At 41.1% G+C, this 22,753-nt stretch overlaps 1 protein-coding gene across 12 annotated transcripts in view; it reads left to right on the top strand.

The window, feature by feature from the left end:
- The window catches only part of ppfia2 (PTPRF interacting protein alpha 2), a 188,865-nt gene extending 166,379 nt beyond the window's left edge, over positions 1-22,486 (top strand). For 2 of the 12 annotated variants that reach the window (XM_032505504.1, XM_032505513.1), the window contains 18 exons: positions 1,134-1,374; positions 4,490-4,519; positions 4,625-4,755; positions 5,455-5,636; positions 6,308-6,398; positions 7,821-7,823; positions 10,280-10,361; positions 11,317-11,517; positions 13,886-13,948; positions 15,258-15,290; positions 15,405-15,580; positions 15,873-15,970; positions 16,091-16,266; positions 16,812-16,880; positions 17,585-17,741; positions 17,990-18,046; positions 19,672-19,763; positions 21,566-22,486. In XM_032505504.1, the coding sequence (XP_032361395.1) occupies positions 1,134-1,374; positions 4,490-4,519; positions 4,625-4,755; positions 5,455-5,636; positions 6,308-6,398; positions 7,821-7,823; positions 10,280-10,361; positions 11,317-11,517; positions 13,886-13,948; positions 15,258-15,290; positions 15,405-15,580; positions 15,873-15,970; positions 16,091-16,266; positions 16,812-16,880; positions 17,585-17,741; positions 17,990-18,046; positions 19,672-19,730 (1,849 nt within the window). In that variant the 3' untranslated portion in view covers positions 19,731-19,763; positions 21,566-22,486. Of the gene's footprint in view, positions 1-1,133; positions 1,375-4,489; positions 4,520-4,624; positions 4,756-5,454; positions 5,637-6,307; positions 6,399-7,820; positions 7,824-10,279; positions 10,362-11,316; positions 11,518-13,885; positions 13,949-15,257; positions 15,291-15,404; positions 15,581-15,872; positions 15,971-16,090; positions 16,267-16,811; positions 16,881-17,584; positions 17,742-17,989; positions 18,047-19,671; positions 19,764-20,912 lie in introns of all 12 variants that reach the window. The other 10 variants (XM_032505510.1, XM_032505515.1, XR_004327812.1 and 7 more) reach the window with 9 other exon arrangements.
- The last annotated feature ends 267 nt before the right edge of the window (positions 22,487-22,753 follow it).

The following is a 22,753-nucleotide window of genomic DNA, read 5'->3' on the forward strand; positions in this document are numbered from 1 at the left end:
ACACCCAGGGCTCGGTTTACACCTATCGCCATTTCTAGCCGCTAGGGGACCATAGGCAGGCTGGGGGAACTCATGTTAATGTTAAAAAACCTCATAAAGTGAAATGTTTGTGCCGTGGGACCTTTTAAATATACAGTATATATGTAGTATTAAACACACCCCATTGAGATCAACAAGTTTGGTTGGTTTTTATTCATGTCAATAAGAAAAACCAAACCTGCAGAATAATTTACCTTTCAACTCTTCATTCTTTTTTTATCAGTATGTTTTAGACATTCATATTCCCCCCCCAACTTTGCTAAAATATGTCTTGATATACTGCCTCTGACCAAATTGTCACGCAAGTACCTGTCAAGCTCATTCTAAGGTAAAAGTTGTCTCTTAAGCATGTCTGTAGATCGCTCTTCCTGTCTATGAACCACACATTTTTCTTGTATGAACTAAATGTTTTAGGAAATGTGGTCTGCTTTTTGCTTGTTAATGCTGTAATTAGCCTGTGCTGATAAGTATTCATACCCCCGGGCGCAGCTTCACTTAGTTCTTAATTTCAAGGGTTGTTAATGTGGCTTTTGGTCTTTGCTAATGTACATCCCCATCTATAGACACAGTGCCACATTTCGTTCAGGAAGACTTAATTCAAATCTGATGTGAGATAGTGAGCATAAATGCAAGGAGTCGAGCTCTCAGCTAATTATAGGGTTAGACCCTGGCTAAGGGTAAAACTAATGATCTAACTTTTAGCCTTTTATCTCATCACTTTGGCCTTTATTTAGTTTGGCTCATACTGTAGGTATTTAATGGACTTTGTTAGGCAAATCTCCAGAAATCCGCCTCCATAAAGAAGACTTTACTCTGTAGCAGGGATGCTGATTTAAAAAAAGTCCATTTGTGTAAGTCGAGCTGGAAATTATCGCAATTGGATGGTACTGTTTATACAGTTAACTCTATATTGGTATTGTTTATTGTTTGTCACTGTTTGTGTTTTTTTAAATATATAAAAATAATACAAAAAAATGTATCACAAAAAACAACAACTCTGTATGGCAAAATGGTCTTGAGATGAAGTCATATGAGATGAAAACATATAACTACTGCTGAGGTTCCCCTCATGTCCTCCTTTTACCTCTTCCAAGGCTGATCCAGGAGGAGAAGGAGTCGACGGAGCTGAGGGCGGAGGAGATTGAAAACCGAGTTGCCAGTGTCAGCCTCGAGGGCCTCAACCTGGCTCGAATGCACCACCACGGAGCCTCCATCACTGCCTCAGCCACCGCCTCCTCCTTGGCCTCCTCCTCCCCGCCCAGCGGACACTCTACCCCCAAACTCGATCCTCGAAGCCCCGCCCGCGATATGGAGCGCATGGGGGTCATGACACTGGTAAGTTGCTTTTTATTACATGTAGACTTCCTCTCCCACCCCAAACACATACTCATCCCCGGCAGTGTAGGTACAGTAGGCTACGTCAACAGAATGGCCCTCTCTGACCCTTATCTGAGGAGCTGCTAAACAGTGATAAAACTGTCCTCAAGGTCAAAGTCTGCTTTATTGTCAATTTCTTCACATGTCAAGAAATACAAAGAGATTGAAATTACGTTTCTCTCTATCCCACGGTGGAGACAAGACATATTTTACCAATTAGGTCCACCGACAAACATAACATTCAAGTAAACAATATAAAAAGGGAAAATAAGAAGGCACATACAATGAAGAAAATAAGAGCAGCAAAATTTGAGTTGAGAATGTGCAATTGTGCATACAGTAGACAGTCAATATAATAGTGCAAAAGTCAGGCCAATAAATGGCTGAGGTAGTTCTGTTTGACCTAAGTATGCACGTGGCATTCAGAAGTGTTTTCAGGACAACAGGACAACAAGTTGCAAAGTGTGCAAGTATACAAGTGGAGTAGTGCAAGTGGAGTGGTGCAAGTCAGCCATTGTGGGTCCAAAAGTCCAGGATGTCATGTAGCTGAGGATGGAGGGGGGAGAGGGGGGAGAGAGTTCAGCATCCTAACAGCCTGGTGTATGAAGCTGTTGGTGAGTCTGGTGGTGCGGGAGCGCAGGCTTCTGTACCTCTTTCCAGAGGTACCTCTTTCCAAACAAGTAATGCACTCTAGTGTCTTCCTTTTTGAAAATAATATTTACATTTGTTTCTAGAAAGATTTGTGAAAAATTTACAATGTTCTGTATTCCAAAGAATATCGAAACGTTTTAAGACAGAAAATGTATTAAAGTTGTGGTTTGTAACAAAAAGCTTCATCTTTTACTTCCCTGCACTAATCTTTGCAGGTCATACAGAGTAAATCTTGTTTAAAAAAAAAAAAAGTGTATTTATATACTATTCTTCCAAGATTTATTCAAATCAACCTTTCATTTTCAACATTGTTGGGGAAAAAAGAACTACAAGAACGTAGAGCCACATACTGGTGTCTGTACTGCCTTATACTATATGTTTCAATCACTATTTCATACTATAATTAAACTATTACGATGGCCTTTTTTCACAGCAGACATTTTGACTTGTCATAGTAGGAGAAGCACAGCTGAAATTGATAATGATGACTCAATTCCATCAAGTGTCCCATTAAGCTATTTCAGTGAGTCAGCCCGCACAATACCAGGGCCTCTCCTACGTGGAATGCAGCCATCATTCATGGTTTTGAATACACCTGTGCTTTTCCTACTATGGCATGTCAACATGTCTGCAGTGAAAAAGGTCTATAACTAACAAGTTTTGCACCACCATGAGCCCAATTAGTATAAAATATTTGTTCCAAAAAATAGTGTGTATTCAATGGGTCAACCTTGGAGTGCACTCAACAAACAAACGGTGGTGCTCTTTAAGAAATGGGTTCAAATCTTCAAGAGGCCACATTTCAGGCCCACACATTTATAAGAGCAAGCGTACAGTATGTGGAGTTTTGTTTAAAAAGCATTTGTTAGTTACATGACAATTACCAAAATAACTGGTTTGGACCTTGGAGAGATGATACTTGAGCCTGACCTTCTTTATGCATTAATTCGTCGGAGTTGCAGCAAAAAATCCTTAACCCTAAGACACAAAACGTGTCACGCAAGATAAAATTGGCCATATCTGTGATATCAAACGATTTTTTTTCCTTTGATGTGTTTATATGACCTTTACAATCACGTCCGGCGGTATGATTGCTTGTTGAAACACTAGAACACAGATATATATATGAGATATATTATTTCACAGTGTTCACAGGTGAAAGCTCTGCATGGAGTCTCTGCAGAACCATAAATCCCGCTTCACACTGATGGCCAGGGTGAAATTTGACATAGATTTCTATGAGGTGGCGAATTGCAAAAATGGTCATCCGTCACTGATTTTAGCCTGTATCGCTGCGATTCACGGCCATAAGGGATTTTCTGTTCTCCCATCACACAGCAGAAATTGATTAGAGTATGAGTATATGCTAAGTCTGAGTGTGTACTTTCAGGAATTTCAGATTTATTTTTTAGATGTTATACCACTTTTGTAAGTGCATAGAAATGCACACAGGTTGAGAAATGTATTTTTTAGAAATTTATTGTACATTGGGTATCATATGTCCATAATAATGCATTAAGTTTGAAATTTATGGTTGTTGCAATCTCTAGTAAACATTGCTTTTGTATGAAGAAGCAAAAGAGATAAAGGCAACTAATCTGTCCAGGTTTTTTAGAGTATCTCTGCATGTTAAACTGTTATAGCTAGAGACGACATTCATTTTTGAAGGCTTGCTGCATTAAAGTACCGTGCAGAGAAAGTCGTGACAAACGGTCTTAGCTGTAAGCTGTCATCTTGCAACCCAGTTGTCAAAGGGATGGTCTGCAGTTTCTCCAAGAATAGACAATAATATGTTTTACAGCTCAGTTCCTCTCTAACGCTCTTAACATTGACCTGAGGCTGAAACATGTATGCAACTGGCATCAAGATTTGCTTTTTAATTGAAATGATTACAAAATATTCATATAAGCCCCCATAATTCACCACTGTAAGTGGAGGGTCATTTACCCAGAGGCTTTTACATATTAAGCTTTGATTTCATTGATCTGTCAAATCTGTCCCGCTGTATTGATCTGTGAATTGATGCTCTGCTATTGGGCAAAGGCTAATGAGTATCTAATGGTTTATGATATTAATATGAATGAGCCAATAGTCTTTGATTTATTACCCACATGGAAATGTCTTTTGTCCAGACACAGCGGTGTCAAACTCAGTTTCACTAAGGGCCACATTGGAAAATAAGAATCACATCAAGGGCCAGACATGTAGAGTTTATTGCTTTTATGTGATGGAAAAAGTCAAATATCGTTGACTATATTATTGCATGTCTCATGTTTGGTTGGCAAAAATGTTGAAGAAAATGCCAAAAGGCCGGATCAAAATTTTCAGGGGGCCGGATTTGGCCCACGGGCCTTGAGTTTGACACGTGTGCTTTAACACGTGGATATTGACATGACTTGTGTTTTTCTTCTCTGCCCAACAGCCCAGTGATCTGAGGAAACACCGGAGAAAGGTACAGGCAGTATAGCTTAATAAAAGGGTTGCTGTAATAGCGCAGAAATGATTTACTGGTATCCGAGGGTCATCTAATGCCCCATTATTTGCCCTTGTCCCTCAGATAGCAGCCGTGGACGAGGACGGCCGCGAGGACAAGGCCACCATCAAGTGCGAGACATCCCCCCCGCCAACGCCGCGCACTGTCCGAATGACACACACACTGCCAGCCTCCTCGCACAATGACGCACGAGGGTAAGTGTCAGCTGTGCAAACATTTCTAAAAAAAACAGAAGTAATGTTATTGGCAGTCATTTTGGCTTTTTCTACTTCATGTTGAATGTTTAGACTGATCTTTTATGATTTTACCTTAACCTTAACTGTAGTTGAGGAGTTTTCTTTTGTTTGATTGCCTCTCTATCTTAGATGCAAATCATATGATTTCTTGTGAAAGGTTAGCTTGATGTTCTGGTTTGTTAGATGGTTTAGTCATCTTAGCTCTGCCTGTTTTTGCTTTGGATGAAAACAAGATGGTTTACTTGGAAGCTTCCAATTAAGCTGTAATTTTGCCATGCATAATTTTTAAGCACACTAGAGATAAGCTGGGTGCTTTTTCACAGATTAATTGGCGTGGATAAATGAGCTTAAAAAGTGAAGCCGGGGAAAGCAGCAAATTCTTCTAGATACTGCACAGAAAAAATAGACCAGAACAGAGTAAAGAAATAATGTGAGGTGACAATTCTTGGAAATGTGTAAAATATATACACTGAGGTATGCACAGGCAACTAACTGTTCTATTCTTACTATTCAAATGACAATCTAAAGATTGAAGTGAAAACCTTAACTCATGTTTTGTGTGTGCGTGCGTGCGTGCGTCCGTGCGTGCGGGTGTGGGTGGGTGGGTGTGTGTGTGTGTGTCCGTGTGTGCGTACGTCCGTCCATCTGTCCCCTCAGGATCGTGTCCTCTCTGGAGGCTGAGGCCAGCGCACTGAGTAGTGTAGCCAGCAGCCAAGACTCCCTCCACAAGCAGCCAAAGAAAAAAGGCATCAAATCCTCTATCGGACGGCTTTTTGGCAAGAAGGAGAAGGGCAGAATGGCACATCTGGCACACAGACATGTCATGGTAGATCCCCAAGGTGGGCACTGGAGACATGTTTCAATAATACTCATATTTCAACTAATACCTTATTTGCATAGTTTAGATTCATTGTACCAACAACACCACATTCATGTTGTTGGGAGAAGGCTAAAATGGTCTCTTTGAGTTAATTCAATGGGGCACTAAAGCGCTTCTTAAACTTGTATAACTGATACTAATACTTGTAGTAATAACAATATAATACAATACTAATACAACATCATACTAGGGCACTTTAAGACCATGTGTATGCATACTTAGACAGAAACTAGATGCTCCTACAAAAAACTCATCAAATGTATCATCAGTTCGACATTGACTGAATTACTTGTAATTCTTAATTTAAAAGAGAGATCATAATGGGATAATGGCCTGGTATACCAGCAAAGATTGAAGTATTTGATTGATGTTAAGAAATTATTGTTTAAAATCCCTGCAAATTCAATTTGTTCTGACTTTTGTAGGCCATTAACAATAGGTTATTGCAATAATAATAAATTCTATAAATACCTTTTGCAAGCATGTTGAACTCACCTTAACACCACCTAAATCCTAACAGCACGTAAACCATGTTAAACAGAGGCAGATACAGGCACTTATGAGAATATTTTAGTATTTTGTATCATACAGAATCCAGTTGGATTCACTGATATCCTCTTTTTCTCTCAGCGACCATGATGGACCCAGACATGGCAGGCCAGGACATGGGGATGGGCAAGCTGGGAGCTCAGGCTGAGAAGGACCGGAGGTTGAAAAAGAAGTAAGCTTTGTCCCCAGAACTGCATCACTAGTCTCCCAAGCAGACATCCCAATAGTCCTTTAGTGGGATCTACGTATTCACAGCCAGCAGTGTCCATTTAATATATCTGCTTGTACAAATGGCCATGTGCACTCCATGGTCATGTTTTAAAAGAAGCTTTGTGTTTGGAAGTCGTCTAGCTGTATGTTTTTAGACCTTTTCACTTCTACATTACAGTGTATATATATATAGTCCAATCTGACGTTTGACAAATAGATAAAGGCTACTACATCCACCTCCTGTGTTTACCTCAAGCTATCCCCCTCTATGAAAGTACTTCTCACAGCTGTACTTTAAATGCAATATCATATCCCACACTGAGGGCAGGATCAATAGAAAGCAGAAACTGGAGCAGAGATCAGCACCACTGTATTCAGACACAGAGCCAAAGTCAGACTATTGATCTGGGTGGAAAACCCAATTAATCTCACAAAGCTATTTTGTCAATTTGAAACTTATAGACGACTTTCCCAACAAACTAAATTACACTCAGTCAGATCTGGTGTGTTCTGCCCTGCAGGAAACAGGGGGAAACCGCTCGCAAATGTTTCAGCAGGACTTTTGCAGAATGTGTGTGTAGGCGTGTGTGTGTGTGTGTGGGCGTGCGTGTGTGTGTGCGTGCATTTGCCATGCCCCAGTGCCAAATGATGAATGTCATTTGCTCGAAGTGCACATTGAGTTGTCATGACGAATAACTTTGCCTCCCATATAGTCAATAGAGAGTGTTGTACGTTGACAAATGTGTTGTTTTTCTTCCACTGCACTGACTTCTTCATAGCAGTGTCCGGGATTAAGGCCACACCACCACCTTGCATCTTGGTGCCTCCTCCTCCACACTGCATGCCATTGAGCTGCCTGCACTATTACCATTTCAGCATCTTGATCAATCAGTACCACTGTGGTTCTCATTGTTGGGTGTGTTTTTTATTCTTACTTTGTTTTCTTCGAGAGCTAACGACAAGTATCTGAATGTAACTGAGCATTTGAATGTAAGGCCATGGAGGGGGTCTTGCTGTGTTTCAGTGCATTTTCTCATTTCCTCTGCTGCACGAAATGTGGTCCGAACTGCATTGTAGAAGATTATTTTTTTTGGGACCGGTCTACAGATGCTCCTGTAAACGAATGTCCTTCATTGTGATATGTGTGTGTGTGTGTGTGTGTGTGTGTGTGTGTTTGTGTGTGTGTGTGTGTGTGTGTGTGTGTCTGTGTGTGTGAGCGCACGTGTTTGTTTGCAGCCGTATCGTTAATTGCCTATTAACTCATTAACATTTTTTGTACTTTTGTCTCCCCGTCGCTCTCTCTCTTTCTCTCCCTTCTTTGCTCTCTGATTCTCTCCTTTCTTACCCTTCCTCTCCCTCCCATCACCCTCTGACTCTAACAAAGCGGGTAAGTTGCGAGGATGTATAACTGAACCTCCTGGATATGACCATTGTCTCAGCCATATTACCCTGTCTGCCATCTCTCCTGTCTGTCCGCCATCCGTCCTCTCCCGAAAGACCAGTGCCAAAGCTGACGTCTCTATTCTATCGATGTATCTCTCTATCCTTCATGGCTGTTAACAACGGCTTTGCGTTCTTTCTTTCTTTTTGTCATTTACCATCTGAAGACGTTTCTTCCCCCCTTTTTACAGTTCAATGGCAGCTGCATCCATGGCTGGACAGAGAATGTGCCGCCGCTAAAACTGGGGCCCAATTTTTATACCCGGAATGTCTTCCTCTCCTTATATGTGTCTCTATCTATTTGTGTGAAATAACCAGCTGTAATATCTGGTTATGGGAATGTCAAATGTTCTTTTTGTTTGTATGATTTGTCATAACTGTTTCCTTACTTCCCTTTCCCCAGCTATGTTCAGTGGATGTATTTCTCCATGCATTAGACCTGACCTGAACATAAAACGTGCTGGATAGATAAGACAATGAATGTATCTGGTTGTGTTCGGACAAACACATTTCCTCTGTCACCTGTAGGCCTGTGTATGCCATGTATTCTGTGTTTAAGTGCCCTTTCACTGTACTGAGGCCTTCAACGCTCTGAGTGCTACATGTATCATGTTTATTACTAAGCCCACTCTTTCCATTTGTCAAAGTTCTTTGACAACACACACAGGGAATGCGTTGTTGATTCAGTGTTTCGTGTTATGAAATGTGTTCACCAAATTGAATAAGAACTGCATTGTTTTTGGCGTGTGGGTGTGAGTACGAGTGCGTTCCCTGGTCCCGTTTGACAGGCATTTTTAGGCTGTTTATAAGTTGTCCATGTCTGGTTGATAGTGGAAGGGTTCAGCACAATACAAATAGCTCTGTGCATGACAGACCAAGAGCATGCATTCACTGCTCTTTGTCGAAAAGGTGCAAATGACATCGCTCTGAGTAATCCGGCACCATAAGTGAGGCAAAACAAAAGCTCTCTTAGGTTACACTTCAACTGCTAAGACAAAATAAAAACATGGAGCGGAGCCCAGACACTGTGAAGAAAAGTTACTTTTAAAAATATCCTGCTGCATGATTCAAATACTGCATTACCACGAGTATCAGTGTGAAAACAGTCTCTTTCAGCAGAATACATTCGGAGTGGCTGAACTGGGATGAATTGGGCAAATGTGCTTAGATTAGCAACGTATTGTCCAGGTTCACTGCAGCACAGTGCCTACCAGGTGTATGTGTGTATGAGTGTGTTATATTTGCTCTCATAAGACACATACAGTACATCCACCAAGAATGTACGACCCTGTAAATGTGTTATTTTAAAGTGTTCATATTGTGCTTTTTGGCTTTTCCCCTTTTGACCGTATTACACAGTCTTCATGAGCAGATGGTAATGCTTAAACATTGACTTTGAGCCACAGTTGGGGGGGAAAAATTATATTTGTAGCAGTGGTGGGAAAAAGTACATCAAAATGTGGTGGCGCTAATATTCACACCAAAAAACAATTGCTTGTTTCTTGGCTAATGCCCTTAAAGGTGCACTATTAGTTCCTGCATGGTTTCAGCGCAATTTCACTTTTGTCTCAAATCATAGGCATCTCTCCTCATCTCTCCGCCAGCTGCCTGCCCCCTGAATACACTGTGAAAAAGCCCTGTCTCGGGAGACAACACAGGGGTCGTAAACGTCAAACAAACGCTAGGAGCGCAGGCTGTGCACCAAAATACAACAAACCACGTTCCAGCCAATCACTGGTTTGTTGTATTTTGGTGCACAGCATGTGCCCCTAGTGTTTGTTTATATATCTTTCTAAAGAAACCCTAAAAAAAAAACATACAAGGCAAATACATTTGGGCACACAGGGCTGGTTCTACTTCCTACTAGCAGTGAATGTAAGATTATAAATACTGTAGGTGTATAGCAGGTAGAATGTTTGTTTATGTCAGGATTAGGGATTTGGGAATGAATTCATTCAGTGAATGCCCTCATAAATGCAGTAATACAAAGCCTGTGAGTGAGTGTGTCTCTGTGTGGGTGAGTGTAGGTACAGTTGTGTGCTTGTCTGCGCCACTCTCTGGCAGCACAGAGATGAATGATAAAACTCTTCTCTTTTCAACACGCTTAGTGTACAGGCTGGACTAGGAGATAATATGTATTTGAGTACTCTCCTTTCATGTATTATACACACATAGTCCTACACACACACACACACACACAGTCCTGCGTGCACACACTCAGACACACACAACACTGTGACTGCAGGGATTTGAGAGAGAGAGAGAGAGAGAGAGAGAGAAAGAGTGAGAGAGTTATTTAGTTAGTTTTAGAGGGTGTGGTGTTGTATCAGGGTGAAAATGTGTGTTTATTATGACATACAAGTACACATGTTCATACTAGGTCTCCTCTGTTCCCGCCTTCAGACACGAGCTATTGGAGGAGGCCAGGAGAAAGGGTTTACCTTTCGCCCAATGGGATGGCCCTACAGTTGTAGCCTGGCTGGAGGTAAGTAGTCACATTTTTTGTTTGTTGATCTCTATCTGGTGATTTTAATTTGCAAATATATTCAATTGCAAGGTACTAAAGGTGTGTATAAAGACCCAAGAGCTTTACTTTTATAACTCACAAGCTTCCTGTTGATTGCCCCAGAGTTTACCAAGTTTGTCTTCAAACAACATGCAGAATATTGCACAGAATTCAGACTAAACTCATTCAAAGTCCCATTTCCCTTAATATTAATTATGCATGAGTGTCATGTGTTCTCTCTAAGACATAAAAGGCACTGGTCTTCAGTTGGACATCAAACATTCACTGCAACACATCTTTGACTTGATGAAATAAGCTATTCAGTATACAGTCATTGTAATGCGTTTATATTGTTGGTTTGCTCAGATCCATTATGAGGAATTTTTATTAGGCTATGACCCCAATTCCAATTTATGATAAATAATTTGCAGATGAATTAATGTAATGAATCACTCACTCAGTTCCTCTAACCAAACACATTGGATTAAACAGTAGAAAAAGCTGAACTCTAGAAACTCTACTGCCCCCTGATGTTCAATGGATGACCTACAGCCACCAAACGATTCTGGACTCAACCAACCTCAGACCACAATCTTCCAGTTTATTGGGGGCTGATACTTTCTGATAATTATTGAGCTGCTGATATGCCGGCATTTTGTGCTCACGTTACATTTCAAATTATTGGCAAGATGGAACATCCTGTGTAACAGTATGTTGACTATCAAGGGACAGAATTCTCTGCTTAAACCCAGGATACTGACAAAAATTGATAAAAGTATCGACAAGCATTTTAGTTGAATAACATCAAATTGTTTCATTAACTAAACCAAATCCTGGCTAAATATTTGAGATTTTTAGAAGAAGGCTACTACTACTTTCAATCTGGCCAAACTCAACCGCCTGTGCATCTTTGTCTCCTCTCTGTGTCGTTAAGCTGTGGTTGGGAATGCCGGCCTGGTACGTGGCGGCGTGTCGCGCCAACGTGAAGAGTGGAGCCATCATGTCGGCCCTCTCTGACACCGAGATCCAGAGGGAGATCGGTATCAGTAACCCTCTGCACCGCCTCAAACTTCGCCTGGCCATCCAGGAAATGGTTTCCCTCACCAGCCCCTCTGCACCGCCCACCTCCAGAACCGTGAGTTGTACAGAAAATATGGGAACATGGACGCAGACTAGAATTTTAGTTGTACAAACATTTGTTGGAGACGGAGCTGATCAGGAGGAAGTAATCTCATAATTTTGTGGAGTAGAAATGGAATAAAAGGAGCTGCCATAACGATTTAAATATTGAGAAATGTTTAGGAATTACACTAATTTCTCTCTGAAAATTTGAAAATGTCAATAGATATATAGATAGAATAGCTGTGAACTGACTTACCTAAGTTAGCATGCTAGCCTTGCCAAATTGTTTGTTAAAGGGACATTTTGGGGAATTTGCTTATTTGCTTTCTCAGATAGATAGATAGATAGATAGATAGATAGATAGATAGATAGATAGATAGATAGATAGATAGATAGATAGATAACAATGATCTCACTGTTTAATATGAAGCACCCTGTTAGCTTAGCTTAGCATAAACACTGAAAACGGGGAAACAACTAGCCTGGCTATGTCAGAGAGTAACCAAATCCACCTACCAGCACATCAAATATTTGTGGTTTTTCAGGCAATCTTTATGCTAAGCCAACAGGCTGCTGGTTCCTGCTTCATATTGAACAATAACATCAATCTCATCTATCTACCAGCCAGAAAGCAAATTAGCAAATTTTCCCAAAATGCACCTTTAACAAAAATGAAAGTTTGGCAAGGCTGGCACGCTAACCTAGGCAAGTCAGTACGGCTGGATCATTTCTTTCAATGAAAGCAAGAGCCTTAACCCCCCTCTTACTCCCGACATGTTTACCTTGACTTCATTCTGCTGTTATTAAGGTAGAGTTACTTATTAAAAATAAAATGGCATAATTTCTGCCTCCAGATCAGCGCCGACAAATGTTTTATGACTGATTGTCCTCTCTGCTTACATGCACAATGCCTCCAGACATGAGGGACACGTGTGTTGGCGGGTGACAACAGCCAAATTATTAGCAAACAAGAGCCGTTACGATCACACCCAGCACATTATAAATCCAACAGTCTTTGTCAAAAGTAAGTGAATGTTACAGTGGGAGTCAGTTATGGCCCTGGGTTTAGCACATTGCTCTGGTGCGTGCTGCAGTTTAGCTCTTCAGTTATTCCACAACCCAGTTGCTTTTGTAGCTCCCTGTTGTCATGGTAATTGCATACGGTCTCTAAGGAATCTGCTGCTCCTTAATGATAGTGACTGTTCACACTGCAGAGCAAGGAATAATGTGCTTTATTCTGAAGGTACACAAATGCAGACCATACATCATACAAACATGATAAGTTATATAAACCCAGCAGAGAATATTAATTTGTGTTTTTAGTCTCTACATATTATCCATGCATGCCAAAGTCATAACTCATGAGCAATGCACTTTTCCTGTCTTCTCCTATGTAAAATAACACTAGCAGTACTATCTTATACTCCCCCTCGTTCCCCCTTTCCCTCACCATATCATCTACCACTTAGCTCCACTTCCACACCTCATAAAACTTTCCTTACAGAGCATGCTACTCCACACGTCCGATCACAAACTCGCCCCCCCCCACCAAACTGTGACGGGCGCCCTGCCTGTTGTGGCACTTAGCAAAACTCCACACTTAAAAAGAGGGGAGTTAATAGACCTTGTAAGTATGGTTTGGCATGTATGCCGTGCTGAAAATTGAGGGAGGGGAAAGAATTGGTTACTTTAACTGACACTGTTACAACTGGATCCCCCTCGAACATGCAGGGAAGGAATGCTCCACTGAGACTGCAGAACAATCACTGCTGCTGCAACGGTGCAGAATAAAGGTTGAGTCACACAAATTACACAAAACATAGTTACTTAGTGTTTGTCAGAGATAGTTTTGAATTCATCTGTGCTGAGAGTTCTGCCTTCACCCTAATAGGGTCCAGTGTAAACAGCTTTGATTGGGTCTACTTTCTACTGAAGAAATAGTCCCCATTAAAATACTGCCCGCATGTTTTGTGGAGAGAGAAGTGCTTTTCTGTAATTTGGGTGAATCAACCTTTTACTAGTAAGAATATAGATTGAGATGGATGAGTAATGGGTGCTGTATGTGTCTGTTGGTGTTAATAGTACTAATTTATTTGGTCTTCCTTGTTGTGCATGCCAGCTGTCTGTTATTTGTGGTACATGTACTGTATGCCAAAACTGGGATGTTCTGTGCTGTACTGTACTGTGTTGTGTTTTTGTCCTCTTCATATGCCCTTTGACCCCTGGCGGGTTTGGGGCCAGTTCATGATCTGACTGTGATGCTATAACACTATTGGCTTACAGTGGTGCTGCTCTTCTTCTTTAACACTGCTTGCCCCTCCTACCGGACCTCTACTACCAACCCTGCTGCTGCTCTGTCTCTTGGGCTCTGCCCCTTGTAGCCTTCAGGCAATGTATGGCTGACCCATGAGGAGATGGAGACCATGGCAGCCCCTTCCAAAACGGTCAGTCCGCTTGTGTCCTTTACCGTCGCCCGTTTCTTTCTCTGTCAGTCATGTGTGTCTGGGGAGTGATAGGGGATATCGGAGGGATTGAATGAGGAGAGACCTGGTTGGTGACTGATGGAGCAGGCATCCTTCATTTCCTGGTCTGTGAGCCTCTTCTCAACACTCATTTTAAACTGGAGTTTAGTCAATGATATACAAAGTAGTGGTTGGCCTGAAGCCTTTTGCTGCTGCTGATGGCTCAGTGAAGGTGTGTGTCAATTTTTGCTGTTGTTTGACTCAGTTCATCTCTATTATGAAAGGTCATGAATCCGGCTAGACAGTTTATTTCTGTGGTAATGTTACTAAAACACCACCCAAGACTCACCACACACCAGATCTCTAAGAGTCATTTTAATGCATTTGGCTTCTTCAGGTCTGCAGTGCACATTAGTGTGTCGGCCCGATTGAGCTGGATGTTAAATGTAGCATTTGTATCCAAAAGAACTCTTATCTCAAGCAGAAATGAAGAAAAAACTTCTAGAGATCTGATGTGCAGTGCGATTCAAGCTTCTCCATCATTATCATTGACTGTTTCAAGCTGTGGGCGAGTATTTGCGGCCATGAAGTTGATTTTTCAAATATGTGCCATGGAAGGAAAGTAATACATTGTGACCATCAAATTTGAATTAGAAGAATCAATAACTGGATTGTAAATCCATCAGTATCTTCACCTCCTAGCAATACAAAATCCGGATCATTTTACACAAGTCTTAACAGAAAGAGTACAGGCTATTACCATATTCTAATGCATTTATCTAAAGCTAATGCTCCCTTTGTCATAATAAAAACAAACATACATCACACCCGATGTGCCTTATCTCCTATCTGGCTTCAGGACCTACAAAGCTAAAAGCCAATATTATACCATTTTGGGACAGCGTTTTGACTCATTATTTCCAAATGCAAGCTGCCAGGCCAGGCCACATCTGAGGGCGAAAAAAAATATCGCTCCGGAGACCAATTCTCATGCCATTTAGATCTGAGCCTTCTTCCATTTTAAAGCACCTTGTTGTTAGTCAAGCTTTGTGAAAATGTAGCAGCAGTTGGTAAGAAGAGGCTTTCTTCCTTCATCTTACGTTTTCTTTAATGCAGAAACATTGTCAGAATGAATGCAGAAATTGTCTGATATTTCCTTTGTTCATTCAGCATGCACTCATGCACTATTATCAGTCAGATCCGGATGCAGCTGTAGGATTTGTTATTAAAAAAATGTAGGCCTTCATTTCCTGTCCTAAGTATACTTTTATCTTGTCCTTGTTTCAATCAGAAGTCCGATTCAGAAGAGGGCAGCTGGGCACAGGTAAGGGGAAACCCTGCTCTCTGGCCGTTTCTAACATGTATTACTGATTAAATCTTACAGCCAATGAGAACATCCCGTAAAATCAAGCGTGCTGACTGATGTCTTCTCTATCAGACTCTAGCTTATGGCGACATGAATCATGAGTGGATAGGGAACGAGTGGCTGCCCAGTCTAGGACTACCTCAGTACCGCAGCTACTTCATGGAGTGCCTGGTGGACGCGCGCATGCTGGACCACCTAACCAAGAAGGACCTTAGGGTGCATCTCAAAATGGTGGACAGCTTCCACAGGTACTGGACTCAGCTCACCTGTCAGCAGACAGTATCAATCACAGATATTCATAAAATCCCCGTAAGATATTTGATTTTTCAGAAGGGATGGTTTTCATTGAGTTTAAGCTGTGTGTGTGTGTGTGTGTGTGTGTGTGTGTGTGTGTGTGTGTGTGTGTGTGTGTGTGTGTGTGTGTGTGTGTGTGTGTGTGTGTGTGTGTGTGTGTGTGTGTGTGTGTGTGTTTGCAAATGGATGACAAAAAACGTTTTTCCCGTCCCATGTCTGTGTAAATGTGTGATTTTCTATCACCAGAACAAGTTTACAGTATGGAATCATGGGTCTGAAGAAGCTCAACTATGACAGAAAGGAACTGGAGAGACGCAGGGAGCATAGCCAGCACGAAATGAGAGGCAAGTCTACCCAAAATTTAAAAAAACAATCATTATAATAAAGCAAAAACAAGATGCTACGAATAAATAAATAAATGGAGATCAAGCTTTAACATGAGATTTCTGTACTTGTGTGTGCAGATGTACTGGTGTGGAGTAATGAGCGGGTCATCCGCTGGGTGCAGAGCATAGGCCTGAGAGACTACGCCAACATCCTGCTGGAGAGCGGTGTGCATGGAGCTCTGGTCGCCTTGGATGACAACTTTGACTATAGCAGTTTGGCGCTACTCCTCCAGATCCCCAACCAAAACACTCAGGTACTGCAGCTGCGCCAACACTGGCACATTTTACTTTGCAACTCAAGACATGAAAAAAACATTTTTTGATATCAAACTAAAGTTTGACCGATGTTTTGGCAAAAATCTGTTGTCCATCAACAATGTTTGGTCTGAATATCATCTATATTCATAGCTTTTCCACACTGCATATCAAAACACCTCATTGTGAGAGGAACATTTGGTATTTTTAACTTTTTGTATGCCATTGTCAAGCCAAATTCACAGGGGCTAAATATGGGCAGAAATATTATCTTTCAACAGCTTCAGTCCAAAAGTAGAGCTATGACGGTATCAGCCTTCAAAAAGCTGGTCGAAATTAAATCAGAACATGCAGATTTGCCAACTGTCACTCTGGCAGGTTGCCCTGTGAATTTTCACTGCTCATCTCGTCTATACTCAGGTAAAATGGATATGCAGCGCGAATAACGTAATGTGTCAGCTGCCTCTGTTACCATTCTGGTAAAAATAGCTGGCTTTTGTGGAAATCGGAATGTGTTGTTTTATTTATTTTTTCTCCCCCTCAGGCACGTCAGATTCTGGAGCGAGAGTACAATAATATGCTGGCGCTGGGCACCGACAGGAGACTGGATGAGGTGAGCTCAGCTATTAACCACAAGACTGACCTCACACCGCTGTGAGGGGAAATGTCATGACTGACAAAGCTGGTTAGTCATTTCAGATCACTTGCAACAATTACACTTTTAAACATAATTAGTGAGCTCCCTGTCACAAGATCTTTAATTCTGTTTTTGTAAATCAGACCAGTTAAATGGAGCTGCCCCATGACTCAGTCACCATCCCAATATTTCAGTCTATTGTGATTACTATGTATTCATGATAAGAGCTTTCACCTACAATAGCCGGTAAAATAGTTACACATGTTTTGTTCAGATTTAAAGATGCAGAAGTCATATTCCAAGAATGTTGTTTATCCCTTACAGTGACCTAAATTTCCCCGTATCACAAAATTGGCCACCTGCAATTATTTTGAAAATAGCCAAGGTAAACCTTATCACAGCTAACGTCAACAAGTCAAAGCAAGTGGCATTGTTGGACACTTTTTTACTTTCACTTCCAATCCAATCACACTAGTGGTTTTATGTATTTTTCATTTCATTAGTCATTTTACCCCTTATAATAACATATAACCCTAGAGAAATCTTTCATTCTTTCATTAGCACCCTATCACATTGAGTGAGGCCAATTTGAAAGTGAAGTGTTTTCCTACGTGATTTATGGGCTATTATTATCGACTGTTGTGCCTAAAACACGTGAATGATATTTATCTGTCCATCAGTGTGAAGACAAAGACTTCCGAGGTCCATCGTGGAGGAGGCAGTTCCCGCCCAGAGACGTTCACGGTATAAGTATGATGCCCGGATCAGCGGAGACGCTCCCTGCTGGATTCCGTCTCACTGCCACGTCTGGTCACTCCCGAAGATTGCCCCCCGAGGGTAAGTGCCTGTCCCTACACCTTAATTCATCCACTGGCAGATTGTTATTTCAGTAATGGTGTTGTTGTTATAGTGCATGACATTTGTTAGAGGTGGATATTTTCTGTAAAGTGGCGTCCAAAGGCAGCTACAAAGCAACGGTTAACCCCACCTGTTGCACAGCACACCTGAGCGCAGGAGTAGCTGCTCCTTGCTGTGTTGTGACTCTGTCTCTTGTTCCCTCTGACTCTGTGATGGCTGCTCCGCAGTCCTCTATGAGGCGCTGGATGACAGTCCTGACGACATGTATTTGGATTGGTTTCAAGGTCAGCTATGCCCCTCTGAGGGTTCTGGGCTTGTTGGCCCTGCGTGTCGTATTATTCTACATATACACCCTCCTCCCCCCCCTCACATAGTCTCTGCCAACCACTGTGTGGCTGTATCTCTCCTTTTCTCTGTGGTCTCTCACCTCGTTCTCTACTACTCTACAATCTCTCTGATATCCAACTCCAAGGGTGTCGTTTTGCAAAGTTGCAAAATAGTTGCAAAAGCTAGAGGGCCAAGTTATGGATTAGGACCCATGCTTGCTGGTGTAACCCTTGAAGTTACAGTAATTGAGCAGCAAAACAAAAGGTGGCTGAGCAGTGCTATGTAAGTTGGCCTGAATCAGGAGGTTTACATAGGTGACTGGATGTCTCAAGAACTCAAACTGACCGTTTGTGTCATTTCTCATCCCTCTGCTGTTAAGAGGACACGGGCTGTAATCGGCTTTTATTAAAGGATTCCGGGTCATTACAACTTGGTTTTTGTAGTTTCGGTCATTGCTTTAATTTGTTCTGATTCCAATGTACTCAAGGTAATAGTTGTGATCTGGGAACACGGTGACATTGAAGAGAAAAAAATATCACAGGTTGTTAACAATTAAACCAGATTATCTACACCACTTTATTTGGAGGTTAAACTAAAAGTGAGCGGAAGAACAGCTGACTGTACAGGAAAGTACGATAACGTCAAAGTTTCCTAGTGCAGGATGTTTACAACAGACAGTTTGGATAAAAATGGTAATGTCTGTCTGCATTTTCTCTTCCGAAATAGTACTTCCCAACTGGGGGACTTGTTGGAAACCTGTATTGTCCTCTGACTGTTAATGTGTTTTGCCCCTTCTTACTTTTTTCCAGCGATGTCTCCGCATTACCAGATCTCAGCAATTGACTTGCTTAAATTCAAAGGTATTCATGTCAATTGGAACAAAGGTCAAAACAAAAACAAAAAGACATGGTCTACCTTCTCACTTGTTTTAGAGTTCTCAACCACATTATTAGATGTAGTTTGTTCATTTGTCTTGGAACTGTTTAGAAAAAAAAATGTAAGCACCTTGGACTAAGTTTTTCCTTGAATTGAGATTGTTTAGTCAACTGCTGTTTCCAAAGCCAAATGAGCAGTAAAGCTCAAAGATCCAAGTTGTAATGACCTGGAAATGATCCTTTAAAGGGATGCAGAGTGTATTATGCCACCCGAGGTTGTGATACACGTCTGGAAATCATCCCACTGCACTGATTTTGGCCCGTGTTCTCCTCTAACAAAGTGTTCCCGGTGACACTGAAACAGCCTTCCCGTGTTCCTCTGTCTCTACTCTCTGTCCTCCCTGGTCTGTGACATCCACAATACACTCAAATCCTGTTGCTGCTGTTATCCACTCAAAATGAAGACTTCCTTTGAGTGAGTGATACATGGCGTTCTCTTGAGGGGTGACATACAAGTAAGCTCCGTTGTGTGAGAAACCTGTTTTGCTTGTGATCTCACTCGTTCCATTAAGGACGTCTAATCTTGTGGCACGTATTTGGGGTGATGACCAAGTGGAGGAATGTTCCCTTGTCACTCAATGTAATAACATCGAGGCTTTAATAGTTAGACCTAAAGCTCTTTCTCTCTCGCTGTCCCCCCCCTACAGTTGGACCGTCTGCAGTGCAGCGGCTGGACAGCTCCACGGTGAGAACCTATTCCTGCTGAGAGGAGGAAGAGAGGGACCTTAAACTGTACGCTGTATGTAACACAACACAGACTCTCGCTCTGTTAAATACACCGCTTTCTTCAGAAGTAATTAAAACAAATTTTGGGTTAGAGAAAATAATCGTTTCCCAAGATAAGGATGTGTGTCATCGACTTGGCGAGCCTGTGCTGTGTTGTTGCCAGGTAGCTGTGATAAGGTGATAGGAGACGGCAGGGCTAGCAGCGAGCCGCCGTCTCATACTAATGTCTGCCCTTTAATGTTTGTCACGAAGATGAGTCAGTCGTGGTCCAAGGTTTAGAAATCTACTTCAAATAAATGATGAGTTTAGTATGTTACACAGAGACAAGTTAACAAAGTTAATTTACATGATGGTGAGAGTTCAAGGATAGTGCAGGGAAAAAGTGTAATCTATTAAGTATTTGATTTGATACACTGTCTCTCTGCATCTGTAGTGACAACATTGATGCAAATGCAACACTGAATCCTGCTCTGGATGCATTATTTAGCATGGAAAGCCCAGGAAGACAGCTATGTACCAAATAACTTCCTCATTCACTACTCCCTTTATAACAGGTATAGTTTACTTTAAAGTGAGGAGGAAGTTGAGATTTTGTCAGAAAAAAAATCATGATAAAAGTCATACAATAGTTTGTCAAAAGTCATAGTAGTAAGTCATCAAAATGTACTAAAGTAAAGAAATGTATTGAATAGTATGTAATAAAAAGTCAGTTTAGTACATCATAAAAAATCTCAAGTCATAGTATGTTTGTCAAAGTAAAAACAAAATCATAGTATGTTATAAAAATGTCCAATCATATGTAATAAAGTAAAAACAAAAGTCATAGGTTATACATATTTCATCAAAGTCAAAGAAAGTCATTATAGTATGTCAGTTTCTTAAAAGTACCTCTCACAATGTACTCCCACAGGTGTTACAGTAGTATATTAGTAGACATATTACTAGACATATTTCACTCCTGGATCAACATCATTACAATCCTTCAGAATGTAATACGTGCAGAGGTTAGAGGCACAGTAGACACATATTATAATATGGTATAATGCTCTGACTACAGTTATCATATAAGAGAGGATCAGTTGATTCGTGGGAAAAGGTGCGTGTGAGTTTCATTTTTATAACCTATAACTTTGTTTCCAAATCATTTGCTCATCCCATGAAGCACCCTGCGGGCTGTTTCTAAGGATTTCATCAGCACACCCACATAACAAAACAAAAAAAAAGAAGACAGAACACAGTGCAAAGATCAGTGAGAGCAAAGGGTTCAATTCTGTAGATGTGCACAAGAAACAAAAACTGATGGTATAACTAGTTTCTGCGCCCAGAATATCTCACCTTTAGCTGCTGAACGTATTTATCTTTTCCCCTGCTGTAAGCTGTCAACACTACAAACGCATACAGTGCAAGATTTGCATAGAGGCACCCAGAAAGAAAACACCTTTTGCGACTATACCACTTCCTCCATTTCAGACTCAGCTTTTTAAGATTCTTTGCAAAACATTCACACAGGATATAATTGAATATTTAGAAAATCTCAGTTGCTAAAGATGGAACTACACACACACTATTTCTGAAAATATGTGATCCATCTTGTTTAGAGAATGCTGAAAATGAAGGTCAAAAGTTCACATTTTATACTGCTTTAAAGAACTAAATTAGCTAATACTATTTCCAAAGTCACCTTCCAAATTGCAAGCCCGGATTTCAAATATTAGTCTTGGCATGTTATAATTTACGTTTTTCCGCATTTTCTTTAGAAACCTTACCAACTTTACAGTACCCCTATTGAAAACTTCTCATTCTGCTTCCCTTCAGGTACAGTTCTGAATGGAGATTAACTAGTGGAGCTGCTGGACAGGCAATCCTGCTGAGGAACAAACCCTTCTGACGACACGCACTGCCAAGAAGCCCTCCTCTCCTCTCCCCTCCGACCCCCTTCCCCGACCTACTTCTCCTCCTGTGGGCACCAGATGCCGGTGCTAACCAGTCCTGCAGGCTGTCCTGTTGTCAGCATTTCTACCTTTTACATGTACAGAAACTTGTCGAAGCATAACGTACTGTGTATTTCTTCTACAGGAGATGTGTAGGTTATCTGTAAATAAATATGCCATTTTTTTAAATATATACACACATCTATGTATAAAAAGAAAAAAAAGATATTCAGAGTTTGTGCAAAAAACATCCCTGCCACCTCATTTAGTGGACCATAGATTAATATATGCTGCTCTTAAAACTGTCTCCCTATTACCCTGTGCTCTCTAGATCATTTTGTACATATGGTTTTATTTTTTCATTGTGCTAATGATGACGATGAACCTGTGCTGCACCAGAGAGAGAGAGAAAGAAAAGGAGACTGGATGTGGTGTGAAAACCTGCCCTCTAGTGGTGTACAAAAACCACTCTGAGCCCCATTTCTGGCACCAACAAACTTCTTTCTTATGGACTCGCTGTCATCAAGGAGTATTTTAAGAAGACATGTCGATGCACTGGAATGACATGACAAGCACTTTGATACAACCGCATCAACTCAGACTATTTAGTAGCCAAGGACAAAACAAGAGATGCCATTGCTCTCCGAAGTTGCACAAAACCACAAAAGCAGGACGTCATCCATAGAACCTATCACTTGTTGTACTGTATGTTTTGTCAGGCGATATATTAACACAAAAGGACAACTACACACTCAGCCAAGCTGGCCTTCTCTCCCCCCCTCGGACACTACTTAAACACAACAAAGGAAATAACTAAAAGACAGACTGCTTTAGCTCATAGTGTGCGTAGTGTATATGACCATGTTGAAGTGAGGTGACATTTAATGACAAACCTGTTGCTTGCTGTGACTTACATTAGTGTAACTGTTAACTCTTTGTTTCTGTCAGAGTTTCCAGGGTATCTGTCTTTTACTTATTTCTGATGGATGACTAAAGTCTTAATTTGTTTTTACATCTTCAATTTGCACGAACAATGAATCATTTTATTTTGTGTCCATTTTTTTTTAATTTT

The sequence above is a fragment of the Etheostoma spectabile genome, chromosome 23, assembly GCF_008692095.1.
Source record: "Etheostoma spectabile isolate EspeVRDwgs_2016 chromosome 23, UIUC_Espe_1.0, whole genome shotgun sequence".
Taxonomy (NCBI): domain Eukaryota; kingdom Metazoa; phylum Chordata; class Actinopteri; order Perciformes; family Percidae; genus Etheostoma; species Etheostoma spectabile.